The sequence below is a fragment of the Arachis ipaensis genome, chromosome B10, assembly GCF_059453495.1.
Source record: "Arachis ipaensis isolate K30076 ecotype BB chromosome B10, ASM5945349v1, whole genome shotgun sequence".
Lineage (NCBI taxonomy): Eukaryota > Viridiplantae > Streptophyta > Magnoliopsida > Fabales > Fabaceae > Arachis > Arachis ipaensis.
In genome coordinates this window covers 22,658,520-22,675,100 of record NC_142435.1, presented here as the reverse complement: position 1 = coordinate 22,675,100, position 16,581 = coordinate 22,658,520, and the positions used below count along the sequence as shown (strand labels likewise).

The 16,581-nt window shown below is 29.4% G+C and overlaps 1 protein-coding gene across 1 annotated transcript in view; it reads right to left on the bottom strand.

Annotated features, from left to right (window-relative positions):
* Positions 1 to 14,307, bottom strand: part of LOC107624498 (sulfate transporter 2.1) — a 32,391-nt gene extending 18,084 nt beyond the window's left edge. The window contains exons 1-7 of the mRNA XM_016326990.3: positions 13,848 to 14,307; positions 13,294 to 13,342; positions 13,007 to 13,214; positions 12,176 to 12,350; positions 8,950 to 9,015; positions 8,597 to 8,827; positions 8,042 to 8,168 (exon numbers count right to left, since the gene is read on the bottom strand). Coding sequence (XP_016182476.1) covers positions 8,042 to 8,168; positions 8,597 to 8,827; positions 8,950 to 9,015; positions 12,176 to 12,350; positions 13,007 to 13,214; positions 13,294 to 13,342; positions 13,848 to 14,183 — 1,192 coding nt within the window. The 5' untranslated portion in view covers positions 14,184 to 14,307. The remainder of the gene's footprint in view (positions 1 to 8,041; positions 8,169 to 8,596; positions 8,828 to 8,949; positions 9,016 to 12,175; positions 12,351 to 13,006; positions 13,215 to 13,293; positions 13,343 to 13,847) is intronic.
* Positions 14,308 to 16,581: the final 2,274 nt, after the last annotated feature.

Genomic DNA, 16,581 nt, shown 5'->3' with positions numbered 1-16,581 from the left:
TGTTGATTGCATTTGGTAATTAAAAAAATTGGAGTGTCCTAATTATAGAAGAAACTCTTTATAGGAGAGACTCTACCAAAGTTTTTTAAAAAATTTGAAATACTCAATTAATAAAACTTAAATACGAACTTTTTTAAGGACTATGTAGGAGGAATTAAGTGCTAATGGTATATATAACTTTCACTACATGAAATGCACTAAAAATGGTCAAATTTACTGTCAAATTTTTTCGATAATTTTATCGGCTAATTTACCAGCAGATTATACATGAATTTTGTCATTCTACAGGAGTTACTGACGGATGTGCAAAACTTCCTATAAATCCGACGTAACTAATGACAGAAAAATAAATGAAAAGGCATGTCCTTTTTCGTTAGATTTGACATTAGATTTTTCCGACAATAAGCCAATTTAGTGAAATGCACCATTTTGTTCATGACCAACTCATTACCATCGGATTGTATTTGAACTAATAGATATACAAAAGGGCCTCCTCCCTTATTCTGCAAAATCAATGTCTCTCGCTCTATTCGCTGTCTCTCCTATCACTCTCTCTTTTACTGTCGTATCAAGGAGGACCGTCGCTGCCACTCCACAAAGTCACCATCGTCAGTGCTGCCTACCTCGTCATTGTGCATGTTACGGTCACTATTTGTAGCCGCCTCTTTTTTTTACCATAGTTTGTCTCTCTTTTTCACTACTATATTGCCCTTCCTTCCAATGAGTCTCTCCGATGCCACTTTCAAGCATCAGGTATACCCAACTCTAGCTTAATCTTCACTATAATAATTTTTTTTATTTTTGTTAAAAATAAATCCTAATCTCAAATTCCGCCACAAGCTACTGCCCCTGCTTGCACCTCCACTGCCATCATTGTCCAAGTTTCAGAATTTAAAATTTTTGTATATATATTGTATATAATTTTATTAATTTTTTTATTTAGTTATGTTAAAAAACTAATAATTTTGTTTGTGTTTTTATTTTTATTTTTCTCTTTGAATTAATTTTTAAATTGTGTTAATTAATTTATCAATTGTGTTAAATATGAAAAATCGATAATATTGATATTTGTGTTAATTTAGTATACACCATGATTGGTTAGTTTGTTTTGTTTTAGTTAGTTATGTTAAGTTAGTTAGATTTGATTAGTTTCGCTTATGTAATTTATGGAATAATAAGGGAATGTGCACTATAACGGATAGAATACGATGTTTTCTCGAATCATTGTTTGTTGTAATTTATATTTGCAATTATTTCTTCTGTAAAAATTGAAAAGTTTCTTTGGTAGAGGTATCTAAATTAAGAAAAAACTTTGCCAATTTTTCATTAAAATTGTTTAAAGACATATTTGGTTTGTAAAAAATAAAAAATTATATTTGGTATTGGTTTTAAATTATAGACAAAATTCTGCCAAAGTTTCTAACAATTTTAATAAATTGTGTTGTTGGTTAAATTCTAGGTTATTTGTGGCAAAATAACTCCAAGTCATCATTTGTGAATGTATGATAGGGATAACGGTCAACGGGAGATCGAGGGGTTTAAAACCTGAGTTCTTTGTGGGAGGTTGATCAGTTTTTTGAAAAAGAGCCTAAACCAGAGGTAAAGAGATGCTTGACAGGGAGAATCATGAGGGGTTCAAGCGTCGCTGAGCCACAAACTGGGCCAACAGTGAATCGACCAAGGCGTCCAAGTATACTAGCGGTTCGGAAACTTTTATGAAGGCAAAGGTCAGGATGGTATATAACTTGATATAATATAGTAGGTTCATTTATTTCGTAATATATAATCATTTTCAATAAATGTTCACACTAGAAAATTGTCATCCTAATAACCTTTGCATTTCACGTGGTAGAAATCATACACACAGAACTTAGGAGGCCATAACCTAGCAATCTCAGCAGAGTGGTGAGGACGGCAACAACTCCTCTGCTTCTATAGTCGATTCTGATGCGATGTGGTGCCAGACTGCATCCCAGCTGTACAATAATCATGTCAACAAACTAGGGCCGTTCTTCGCCAGCAACGACCTCACCTACACCTTGAGGGCTTCCTCCACCTCAGCCATTAGTCTACAGATCTCGAGCACGTTGATTTGCGGGAGCAAGTACATAGCCTGATCCAAAGCCTTTAGGATCAGGGTCACCAGCTGCATCTGCATGAGGAGAGGTATAATGAGCTCTTCGCACGCATGATAGAGAAGGATGGTCGTGATGTAGAGCTAGAGTCCCTAAAGTAAGAGCTAGAGAAGATCCAACAGAGTTGCACACCGATGGCGGCCCACTATCACTAGATGCGCACTAGTGGTAGTGTCGCTGTTGGAGGGGCATCCTCGTCCTTTACACGGCGGCACTGGCACAGGCACCGACACCATCACCTATATCGCTGATGCAGTAGGACCAGAGGGACGATGGCGACGATTATCAGGACCTATAGTGATTATGATTTTGTTTTGATTTGTTTGACAGTATTATTAGTTTATATGTTTTACTATTTAGATTAAAAATACTATTCGATTTTCATTAACGGAAATTTGAATATTAATTCTTAACATATTGATGATGATATATCAGATTATAAAAGGTATTCTATATAGCCATTCTAAAAAAAATAAAAATACAATAAAAATTTATGATTACCATCAGATTTACTGTCTGTATTAATTAATTTTATTTTTTAATAATATTTATAAATAATATATTAATGTTAGATTTATTAGAGGATGAATTCAACGGTAAAGAACATGCAAAATGCAATTTAATGGAGCCAATGTTACCCTTGAAAAATTTTCAACGATACGACATCCAGAAATTCACCATATAACTTCAAATCTGTCGCTAAATCCACCAGTAATTAATGACGGATGAAAAAATCCATTGGTAACTTGTTACCGGTGAGATTTTTATCGTCTAAATTTGTCTACTGCTAAATTCGATGATAACCAATTCACCAGCAAATTTTTTTGGTAATTTTGCCAATAAATCCAATAGTTTTCGACAACTTTCTTGTAGTTTTTATTTACTTTTGCATGCTTCAGGTGACATGGCTGGTGACAGAAGTAGGAGCTGAGCTTACGGTGGACTAATTGGTGGTCATCATCGTAGGTGGCATGGGTGCATCATCATCACGCACCTAGCCTATGACTATCACAAATACTACCAATCTTGTAGTTGATATACAGACACAACTGTTGCAGGGGTTGGACTCTGTTAGCATGATACCGACCCTGGGTTTATCCTCAAAGACAGAAGGCACACACCAGACACCTCTATAGCCACAAGCATCACCTAATCCACAGTAACAGCCGACATAGTCAACAACTGGAGCTTAAGGAGGTGCCCTATTTACACAGCCTGTTCAACAAAGGCTAGTGTGAGATATAGGTGGCTGGTATATTTTACATTTACAAGTTTAAATAATTTTATATTATAACACATGCATATATTCTGAAAATTGTTTCCTTAACACATGCATATCCTTGCATGATTGTGCACCTAGATATCCTCTAAAATTTTTGAGGAAAAAAAAACATTTGCCTTAACCCTTATTAATCTTCAATTTTAAACCCTGCATCTTTTGTTTCAACTTAAATTTGTTTGACGTGATAGCATTTATGCTTTTAATGATTCCCTCTTAGTTTTACCCATTGTTGATGGATGTCCTATTTGATTGTGTTTCTAATCATTCTCTTAATTCTTGGTGAATATTGCCGTTGATTTTAGTGGCTATCTCTTGTGAACTTCGTACTTCTTTAATCCAACATAAATTTGTTTTGACTTTATACACCATCTTTTCCTTTATTGTTCTATCAAAGTTTCTTCATTTAAATTTCCTTGTTAAGATGCGATTGATTCTCTTTTTTGGCATGCTTCATTGTTTCTGTATATCCTTATTTAGTTGCGATCTCACGCATCGCTTCGAATTCTTGCGAACATCATCTATGGTGCTTGTTCTTCTCTTTCTAAGTTTTGTATCATTTTAGGTAAACTCGAGCTTGTTTCGATGTCACGTGCGATTTCTAGATATAGCAAACGATACCGCTAGTTCTTTAGGATAAGGTTTATCGATGTTCAAATTCAAAAAGTTATAATTCTAAGGCTTGACGTGAGACTGGTTACTACCAAAGAGATGTACAACAAAACCAAGAGATTATGAAGTAAAAGTGTATTTTGAGGAGATTGACAAACTAAGTGAAAAGTGCTATGTATATCTAAGTTGTCAAGGGAATGAGAGTAGGTGAATGTCAATCGCATCGTTTTAACAGAAATCTATCTTATAACTTTTACACCTCGTTATAGGTCTTTCTCATGTTTGGTAAAGTCCTAAAAACATGTAAAGTTTTGCAGATTATAACAATTTTTGAATTTTCGAGGGCAAAAATTTTTGTAAGGAGGGTAGAATGTAAAATTCCTATAATACCCTTACTCTTCTTTTTTCCAAACCAAACCCTAATCCTCTTCTAAAACACATACACACACACGAGAATGAAATAAAGAAAGAAAATGAGACAGAGAAGAGAACCAAGATGCCAGAGAGAGAAAGAGCAGGAGGCACGCCATGCCTTGTTGCCGTCGCCTAAGCATCCATCGTCGCTACGGTTGCCTGGGTCATCATCGAAGGGAGCCGTTGCTAAGCTTGAGAGAGCGAATGAGGGAGCTTCTTAGAGAGAGAAGGGTGTTCGCGGAGAAGGAAGAACCATGATGAGGGAAGAAAGGGGGCCACCTCCGTCGCGGACAAGCCATTACCGTAGAGGCCGCCGTCATTGCTGAATGAAGAGGGAGAGTTTGAGCTGGTCAGAGAAAGGAGGAAGAGAAAGTCGCGATGGAGGAACTGTTCACCATTGTCGCGTCTGCTGTTGTCATCAACGGAGCTCATCGTCAGGGGAGCATCACCGATGTCACTACTAATGAATCGTCTCAGTCCCTATTTTGGTCTTGCTCAGCCCCACACCCCCTTCATTCTTGTCTCTGAATCAGCATCATTTTAATTGCGATAATATATGTCTCTGTTTTAGTACTATCACTCTACTTTTGTTGCATTTCTGCTGGAAATTATCTTGAGTATTGGTATTGGTGAACAGACGGAGTTGTTGATGTCACGATTACATTTGCGATGTAGTCGTGGAAGTTACTCTCACGGTCTCGGTCCAAATTTTACACTCTTTCATTCCATTCTATTCCAACCTTTATCACCTTTTAATTGGCATTCCGGGCTTGGTCTCTTAGAACCAAATTGTGAGTAGGCTTTATATTTATAATTGTTTGATTGTGCATCTATATTTATTTTGACATATATCTATTATGATTTTTGAATTATACTCACTATATTTGTCTTGAATGGTTTTAAATTGATTAGAATAATTGATTTATTAGAATTAAGTAATTCATTTTTATGAAGTTTATACTTTCGGAACTATACATGAGACCATATATATTTTTGATGAAGTTTTGCATTATTCTAAAATGTTTGATTTTACTTGAATATCTGTTTTTGAGACCATATATTTTTTATGAAGTTTTGTATTATTCTAAAATGTTTGATTTTACTTGAATGTGTGTTTTTGAAGCATTGAAGTATTTATTGGTACTCACTTACTTTAAAGATTGTGAAATATGTTTGAAATTTTTTATGATTGAAAAAGTATGATTGGAAAAGATTTCTGATGAGATAGTACAATATAATTTGATTTGATTCGATACCTTATATATTTGAAAGATCAAAGATTTGTTGTATTTGAAATTATATTTTTTGAATTAGTTTGGGAGGCTGATATTTGAAAACCGTAGTTAACGGTGGTTATGACGTTAATTTAGATGCATCTAACTCAGACTCCAGGGGTGTTGCTAGCTTAACATGTAAGCCACGCGTTAGATCTGTTATTTTGTTAGGACACACGAGAGGAGGTGGCTACCCATAGAGGTGGAGCTGCCCAAGTGTGGACTTTTGATTTGATTTCTGTATGAGAACTCCCTTATTGATTCATTTATTATTATCAACTATTATTTTTTAATTAAATTTTTTTTAATATAATGTTTATATGGTCTCATGTCGATTATAAATGTATTGTCTAGTCACTGAGTTGCAAAACTCAACCCGTTTTTCTATAAATATTTTTCAGGAACAATTATGTGTCTATGTGAGACTTTCTATTCAAGATGTAACGATCTGCAATGAATATCTATTCTTTAACGAGTTCCTAGATGTATATACTCTATATAATACAGATAGAGTCTAACCATTTTTAATTATTTTAATTTTTGTTAAAAATGTATAACTATTTATTTTAGAACTTGTAAAATATTTATAACTTTTTTATTCAAGTTATATTTAAATATGTTAAACTTGCTATGAGATTATTTTCTGAGTCATGACTCATTTTAGACCATCACATTATAAGTTCTAGAATAGTAGTTATCTTTTTTCATATGTAAAGAAGCTAAAGCTACTGTATAAGGTTGATGTATGAGACCTCACATATAGCAATGCAATATTTAAAATTTGTCATTATTTTCTCTATGTTTCTTTTATCTCACTAGTCATCATTTTCATAGGGTGATTTGGGTACGGTGGTGTAGATATGTTATATATGGGATAATACATTGAAAATTGCTTTTTCATTCGCGGAAACATCTTTAAATCAAGAGAAAATTCAGACTCTTAGAAAAGAGAAAAAAATATCTCACAATGTTATAGAACTTTCTGTATAGAACTAAAAGTTAAAGAGATTTAGATTTGTTCTTATTCTTATCCTTTAAAATTCTGTTTAATCGAATATTGTTTTTCTCTTAAGCTTTAGCTCAATATAGAAAGTATATATATATGATTGAGATCTAATTTTAGAGAAAATTTCACTCTTCTCTCCTGCGAGATGCTAAAATGACACTTTCCTCCTCTTTATTTTATAAATGTACATTCTTCTTCTTTTTAACTTTTAAAAAATCTCTTTTTTAATCCATTTTATTTTTTTTTTGTGTTAACTAATATTAATTTTATCCATTTTTTAAGAAAAAATAAATTAATTTTTGAAAAATATCCATTAACAAAAATTTTATTTTTTATCATTAAATTTTGCTTACCAAAATACCCTTTAATAAATTATTCTTTTATGGATTAAATTATATTTTTATCAAAATATTTTTAAAAAAATTAATAATTAAATTTTTTTTTAAATATCTACCCTTCAATAATTTTTTAATTATTAAATTATGATTTTACTAAAATTTTTGTTAACAATTATTTTTATATTTACTATTATTTTTTGATATCAATATATATTATTTTAACATTAAATAAAAAATTTTACCAGTGTTAATATGTATAACAATCAACATATATTGATATTAAAAAATAATTTTACTAAAATTTTTATTTAAAAAAAAAAAAAAATATATATATATATATATATATATATATATATATATATATATCAAAAAATTAATAGTAAAATATAAAAAAATTGTTAAAAAAAATTTTGGTAAAATTATAATTTAATAATTAAAAAATTATTGAAGAGTATTTTAGAAAAAAATAATATAATTATTAAATGTTTTTAAAAATATAATTTAATCAATAAAAAATAATTTATTAAAGGATATTTTGGTAAATAAAATTTAATGACAAAAAAATAAAATTTTTACTAATGGGTATTGTTTTTAAAAAATAAGTTTTTTTCTTAAAAAATAGATAAAGTTAACATTAGTTAACACAAAAAGTTTAAAATGGATTAAAGATGATGTTTTTTAAAAATTAGAAGGGAGGAGAATGTACATTTATAAAATAGAGGGGAGGGGAGTGTCATTTTAACATCTCGCAGGGACAGGAGTGGAATTTTCCCTATTTTTTTTTATATTATATGTAAGTGTTGTATGAGTTTTTTTTTTAAATGAAATGTTATTTTTTGAAAAAAAAAAAGTTTGACCTTACCATCATAAACATTAAAAAGCAATATTTGAAAGTTAAGGCCACACGGATAATGCTCACTCTACATAGTATTAGTTGAGAATTAGGTGTAGTTTTTGGAGGAAATAACAAAAATTGTTCCTACCAGTAGCAACATAGCAAGAGGTGAAAGATCCTATGATGTTGGTGATTCCAATTGACACCATTTCCTTGTTCCCATTAAGTTGGTACCCTTTGATGGATGCGAAAGACCGTCCAACAGCAACAGATTCCTATATTTCATTGCGGCAAGAAACCAACATAATTTGCATCACCATGAAATTATGCTAATTATGATTCAAATGTTTGATTATTAGTACGCAAATTGTATAAATAATGTTACACGGTCTTTTTTAAAGCATATAATATTTATAAAATTTATTATAATAACTCGCTTCTTTTTAATCGTATAAATTTTTAGAATAAATAATTTTATAACATAATAAATCAAAAGTTATATGCTCAAAAGATATATAATTCGATTTTTATTAACCTTTGAAAAGCAAAAAAAAAAAAATTCATTTTGAGACAAATAAAAGAAGAAATAAGTCATGCAAAATTCAAATAAATCTAAAAAGAAATTAATATAAAAAAATATTAAAAATATAATAATTAAATAACTAAATCAAATATTCTTAAAACATGAGAATAATATACTCACAGTGAGGGCAACAACAGCAAGGATTAGTCCAATTTTGGCGACTTCTCCAACATATGGATTATTGAAATCCAACATATGAATGGAGCTTGGATTTAATCCCCCTTTGACATGTTTTACAATTTTAACTCCATTCTTATCAGCATGTGTCACAAAAACCAGTAAAGTTGATACTACAACTGATATGAGAGGGGAAATTGATGCCAACCAGAACAGCTTCTTCTTCTTTTTACCCTAGGTTAATTAATTAATATGATGAACAAGTTAATTAAGAATCATTATTGGAAATTCAATAGAAATTGATCAAAGCAAACAAAAACATATGGAGGTTCATTATTGTTGTTATTTTCACTCACCAGAAATCTAGTAGATAGGATGAAGACCAGGAATGAGCATCCTAGTATGAAATTGCGAGGATTCCACTGTAATTCAACATATAATAATATTATTGTATATGCTCCCATCAACATATGAGAAAACTTAATTATTAATGCCTTATTTTTTGTCACCTCTCATTCTATTAATTCTGAAATAGGACAGGTGAATGATTAAAACTAACACAATCATGTTAAAAGACTAGTATTCTTATAATTATTCTGACTTATTGTATTTACTACTATTATTATTTACATCAATAATAGAGATTAGAGAACTAGGTGCACTCAAATTTATTATAAAAGAAAGACTATTTCTATTCTTGTAAAAGAAAGGCTAAATCATTTGATGCGATTTTCCACCATGCGATTTAATAATAATTCCCATCCCGCAACTTTTTTTTTTCAAAAAATTAAAAAAATAGAAATTGACCTTGCAAATTTTTTCAAAAAAATAAAAAATAAATAAAAAAAGTAAATTGTACCATGTGATTTCTGCATTTTAAAAATAAAATTAAACTGTATTTCTGAATTTACCAAAAAATAGCAAAATGCTCCCTCCAATTTCGCTTTTGTGAAACGATCTCTATATTTTAGAAAAATCAAAAGGAAAAAATATTTTTGAAATTCACACATTTTCGTCCCATATCAAAAAATTTTTAGTGCTAGATTAAAGATAATATTAAATTTATGGATAAAAAGAATATGACTAAATTTAAATCTTAATAAATCAAATAAGTCCGTTTCTATTAATCGATTAACAGAAATATTATGTGTACTATATATATATATATTAAAGATAGGAAAACTCGAACTCGCAACTTCTAAGTGAGTATAAGAAGACTATGTCATTTGAGTTATAACTCATTAATATATGTATTATATATTTAACTTATTTTTAATATGTATTTTGTATTCTAGCATATATTTTATATTAGTGGCTAATTTAGTATATACTTAGCATTGTTAATCTATTAATATTAAAAAATACTATGTGTATATACTAAAATCAGTTATCATATATTTGTATATGCATACACATACATATATTGTTAAATTAATTTTTAATACATATTTTATATTTTAATATGTATTTTATATTAATAGTTGATTTTAATAACTAATTTTAATATATATTTAATATGATTGATTAATATTAAATATCTAGTAGATATAATTAATTTAGGGTTATGGATATTAATTGATGAATAAAATTTAATAATAAATCACATCTTGCGGCTTATTTAAAAAAAAAAAACAGAAATCGCACCTTGCAATTTTTTTTTAAAAAAAAAGAAAAATTAAAAAGGTGAAATTGCGCCATGCAATTTCTTCATTTCAAAAATTTTAAAATAAAAAAATTAAATCGCATCTTGAAATTTTTTATTTTAAAATTAAAAAATTTAAAAAATAAAATTAGACCCTATGTTTTTTGTATTTTTGAATTTACAAAAATGACAAAATTAAACATTCTCTCTAATTTTTTTTGGTAAAACAATCTCCATGTTTTAGAAAAATCGCAAAAAAAATAATATTTTTGAAATTCACACATTTTCGTCCTATATCAAAAATTTTTTGGCTCTAAATTAAAGATAAGATTAAATTTATGGATAAAGAAGAATATGACTAAATTTAAATCCTAGTAAATCAAATACGTTGGTGCCTATTAATTGTTTAAAAAAATATTATGTATATTAAAATTAGTTATTAAAATATATTATTATGTATTTATGTGTAAATATATTTGTTATTTAATTTATTTTTAATGTGTATTTTGTATTTTAATATATATTTTATATTAGTAATTGATTTTGGTATACATTTAACATAATTAATCTATTAATATTAAAAAATATTATGTATAAACTAAAATTAGTTATCATATATTTATATATGAAGATATGTATTGTTAAACTAATTTTTAATATGTATTTTATATTTTAATATGTATTTTATATTAGTTGTCAATTTTAGTGACTAAATTTAGTATAAATCTAACACGATTGATTAATATTAGATATCAAGGGATCTGACTCCTCTAAAGTTATATTATCACTTTGAGAAATTCTCCACATACAAGCGTTTTTTCATACATGTCATTTATTTCTTCTTCTTTTTCTTTTTCTATGCCTCCTCTTTTTCTTCTCCTTCTTCTTCTTTTTTCGTGCCTCTTCTTCTTCTTCTTCTTCTTCGTTTTTTAAGTGTTTCATCTTCATCGTCGTGTTTCTCCTCGTTCTTTTTGACTACACGTTTTTCATCTTCTTCCTCCTCATTTTTTGCACATTCTTCTTCTTCTTACTGCACGTTCTTTTTCCTCTTCCTCTTCTTCTTCTTCTTTTCTTTCGTTTCTTGCATTCTCTTTCTCCTTCTTCATTTACGTGTTTTTCTCTCTGTTTTATTTCTTCGTTATTCTCGATTTCCATTGTTTTTTGACATCAAGTTCTGAAATCATTTTTGAAGAAGAAGAAGCAGCAGAAGATGAGGAGAAGAAAGAGAAAGAGTTCTGAATTATGCATAAGGTGTACTTCAACGAATTTTGGGTGTATTTCTTAAATCCTTTGGATGTATTTTCGTAATCCTTTGGGTGTATTTCTATAATCGTTTGGGTGTATTTCTGTAATCCTTTGGGTGTATTTCTGTAATTGTTTGGGTGTATTTCTGTAATTCCATTATCTTCAAAACGATTTCAAAGCTTGATTTCATAAACCATGAAAATCGAAAAAAAAAACGAAGCAAGAATACCAGCGATAAACGCAAATAAAACAACGAATGCAAAGACAAAGAGAGAACGCATGAAGGAGATCAAATTTGGCAAGAAACTCGTTTTCATGGAGGAAGAAAAAGAAGAGTAGGAGAAGAAGAAGGAGAAGAAGAAGAAAGAGGAGGAGGAAAAGGAGGAACGCAAAGCACGCCATATAAATCGTATATGGGTCAGCGTGCTTTTTGTTAAGTTTCTCCCAACTTGTAAGACTTGTAAACCAAATGACTTATATGTGTAGAACTCCTCTATCACTTTAGAGAAAAAAAATACACTATTAATCATTCTTGGATTAAGATAGCGAAGCTCATAAATAATAAATATTATAAATTTAGAAGTGATTAAAGTATTATTTTATTATTTTATTAGTATTATATTTTTTTCTGATATAAGTAGATATAATTAATTTATGACTATGGATATTAATTGATGAACAATACTTATACGTACGGGATGATGAGTTGCTTGCCAAACAGCTTTGATGACAGAGATAATGTCGGTTTTGGTAGTAAAGTGAGAAACTCCTAAGAGGCCCTTCAACTGTTGAAGGCCAATAACAATGGCTGCTCCTCCCACAAATCCAACTATTGCTGCGTGTGACAGGAAATCCACAAGGAACCCCAGCCTGCAAATATAACATCAAAAAACAATAATCATATGAAAAACAAAAAGGTGCTCATGTGAACATGGTTTATTTAATTTGTGTTCAGTATATATGTTGTTAGAAATTAATAGAAATCAATTAAATGATAGAATCAAATTTTGAAAACTATATTATTGACTACAATTGAAAGGTATCCACGTTAATATTCACAAATAGAATAAAATAAGACAAAACAAGATCAAATAGTACCGAAATTTATACTATTATTTATTCTATTGTCATTCTTAAGAATATCTTTAATGCTTTTTTTAGTTTTATTTTATTTTAGATCTTATAAAATATCACATAACTATCTATAAGATTATATATTATAAAAATTGATTTGATATTTAATATAAAATTTGTCACTTTAATATTTAGCATGTATCGTTTCAAAGATGATATCTAATACAAATTTTAATTTTAAATCGATTCAATTAATATTGTAAAAATAAAAAATGATACCCAAAATATATTCAATTGGAATTTCTCAAAATACATTAAAATTCAACTCCACCTTAAAAGTGAAAGCATAGAGTTGAATCTAAATGTTATTAGGGTTAGAATTGCTAATAAAATTTGACCACAACCAAAATGAAAATAATATAAAGAATAGATTAGTAAAGAAATGTAAATACCTGAAAAGGCCAAAGGCGGTCTGAAAAATACCAGCAAAGAGAGTGGCAAGCAAGACGAGTTTGGTGTAAGCGATTGGATCAAAAACAGGATCTCTTAATTTCTGAACCATCGAAGACAAGAGCAACGACACCACCGCCACTGGCCCCATTGCTATCTCTTGAGAGGTTCCCATTACGGCATAGATCAGCGGTGGCACAACACTTGTATCTAATATATAAATGCAATTTCATCAGCTCAAAGGGAAACAAAGTGAAAATAAAAAGGACACAAAACGTGGCTTGCTTACAAAGGCCATATTGAGGATCAAGGTTTGCTAAGGTCGCGTACCCAATGCTCTGCATTCAAAGTTGAAACAAATTAAGTAACCAACATGATGCAAGAGATCCATTAACCCCTTTATTTATTTATTTTCCATTTTTCATCTTAGATGCTTTCAGCAGCCAAACAAAACTATTATTTCGAAGGGGAATCCGTTAGTGGCTTGCAATAATTTTCTATGTTAATTAAGCATATGGTCTTTTTTTTTTCCTTGGTTTTTTACTTTAATCGAAATTCAGGTATTATTATATTACTGACAATTATTTAACTAATATATCCAAAGAAATTGGAACAACTTTTTTTGCTACAACTTTGTCTTTTGCAATACAACAAATTCGAGACTACACTAACAATATAAACTTATTAACCACTTAACTAGGCTATGTACAAATATAAAATCAAATTAACAAAAATAACTATTTTTTAAGTAATTTATTCATATAATTTAGCAAAATGGCAAGATATCATTAAACGACATGTATATGAATACTTTAATCAAATTGCTAATTAGAATTATTATACCTGGGGAATACAGAGACTCGCAATAGTGAGACCAGCAAGCAAGTCTTTCCTGAATTTAGTGGCAGTGTAACTTCTTCCCCACACAAGGATCGGAAAAATCCTCTGCAAAGTTGAAAACATGACCCTGGCCCATGATTCATGTCCCAGCGTAGAAAAGTTCTTGCGCCAACGCAAGATACTTTTTTCCACTGAGTCCGTGATCATGCGCCAAGGACTCGGTGGCTCAGGAGGGTTGAGTACCCACTGACACCTTACATGGCTTTGGTTCTTCTCAATGTCGACCTGCATATCCTTTGACGAGGATATGCAGGTAGGTATCATTGCTGAAGAAGCCATGATGATGATGAAGTGTTTGGGAGAACTTCTTTGTTCCCGCGAATAGGGAATACAATTCTTTGATGACTACACTCTCATCAAATTTACCTGTGAAAGAGCTATGGTTGCTATGAGGTTGAAGGAATTAAGATTGGAAACAAGTCTTATATAGAACAACAAAAGGCTTGCCACTGGAGGTTATATATATATATATATATATATATATATATATATATATATATATATATATATATATATTAATAAAAATAATATTTCCACTATTTTTATATTTATGTGTTATTTATTTTTATTTTATAGTATAAAAGACAAATTATTTTATTTTTATTTTGTTCTTTTATTTTTAATACTAAAAGTAAAAAATGTTTGAGAGACACAAAAATAATCTATAGTATTCCTTAAAAATAATAATATTAATGTATTTCGAAAAAAATGAATCATATGACTGTTTTTAAAAAAATTAATTTGCTATGAAAAGAAAAAAAAGAGAAAAAAAATAAACACTTTAAATCCTAAATTTTTTTAGTTCTAAATTTTAAATTTTAAATTTAATCTATTGATAAAAAATGTAATAAATAAAATATTAAAATTTATTTAATTAAGAAACAATTTAATATTCTTGGGTTAATAAGAAACGTTTAAAAGATGAACTCAAAATATACGATATATTTGTCACGCTTACATTTATTCATTTATTATATAAATCTTTACTTTAACAGTGTTCCGTAGTCCATACATGTATTTCTAAGATAGCTTTTAATTTATAGGCCAGGTCCAATAATTATATATTATATACTGTTTTCACTAAAAAGTAATTGTTACTACATTTATATTCTTTTTTTTCACAAATTATTGTCCTATTCATAAAATTTAAGCAGTGATTGCAAGTTTAGTTTAAGCAAATTTTGGAGAAGAAATAAAAGGAGTAAACTATCAAAATTATTCTGAAAGATTGAAGTGCATATAAAACTGACCATACAAAAAGAAAAACTAACTTGTATCCATAGTTGTAAGAACCGAATCAGTGATCGAATCAGTCAAGTTATTAGTTCACTGGTTTATTGGTTCAATCGATAAATCGCTGATTTAACTGGTAAAATCGGTTTCACGTAAATAAAAAATATAAAATACTAAAAATAGTCATAAACTTAATAAATTCAAAATACATATCTTTAGTTCTTCACCAACATTTTAAAAACAACCAAATTTCAAAGTCTAAATATAACTAATACAAAGATAAATATGAAATTAGTTAGTACTAGTACATTACTATCTTAATTAAACACAATAAGGATAACAATTTATAAACTAAATCCAAGGAGTGATTTCGAAGTCGGCAAATTGCTCTTCATCTGACAAATGTGGGGCTACATCCTGATTGGTTTCATTTTGATTTGCATTTTCTACAGAATTATTAGCTCCATCATCATCCCGATCATCTTCTAAATCCAATTGATCTAGCATTATAGATAATGTTTCACAAATCAAGATAAAAAATAATATAAAACATGTTATAAGGCATACGAAAATCATAGTTGATCATAATTCATAAATAAGTAAAAGCATACCTAAATCATCTAAAGGTGATTGAAGAGACATATCTGCAAGATCATTTCATAAAGCATCAACTTCTTTAGGAATTAAAAATGGTGGTGAATCTTTCAGTATCCATTCCGAATGATCCTCAGATCAAATGCATCAAGATAAATTGGATCATAAACTTGGTTTCTCATTTGGTTCCTATGTTATCAATATATTTCGTTACTCATGTGATGATTAAGATTTTAAAATAATGCTTTCAACTTAAAACAATCAAGAAAGTACCTTTGTTGTAACCTTAAGTTGTAATGAACATAAACAAGATCATTAAGTTTTTGATGCTCTAACTGATTCCTCTTCTTTGAGTGAATGTGTTCAAAAATAGCAGTATCACACTAGCAATATCACACTTCTCCACTATTTCTTTGCTTTGAAGAACGCTTTTGATAGTTGGTTGAGCTCCGGGTGTTATTGCCGATGGAAAATAGGATTGTAAACATTTGACTTGTTTTCCTTTTCTAGAGATAGGTGCTGGAACCCTGGATTTTTGTTGTTGTTGCATCTCATTACGTTCGATCTCGTCAAATTCTCTTTCAACATCATCACAAGCATTATAACTTTTTGCATATTGTTCTTGAGTTTTTCTTTTCTTGCTTCGAAGCTCTTCAATGCTTTGATGGAATTGGTGTCTCACTGCAGTTGGCACCTTTCGACAAGACTCAATATCTCCTCCTTTTCCAGCCAAATGAAGCTTAAACCGATGAATTCCTCCACCCTTAATAAGCTTCTCACAATATATGCATAGCAAAATTATTTTTCCAGACTCCACAACTTGTTTACAATGACCCCATGCAGGATCAGT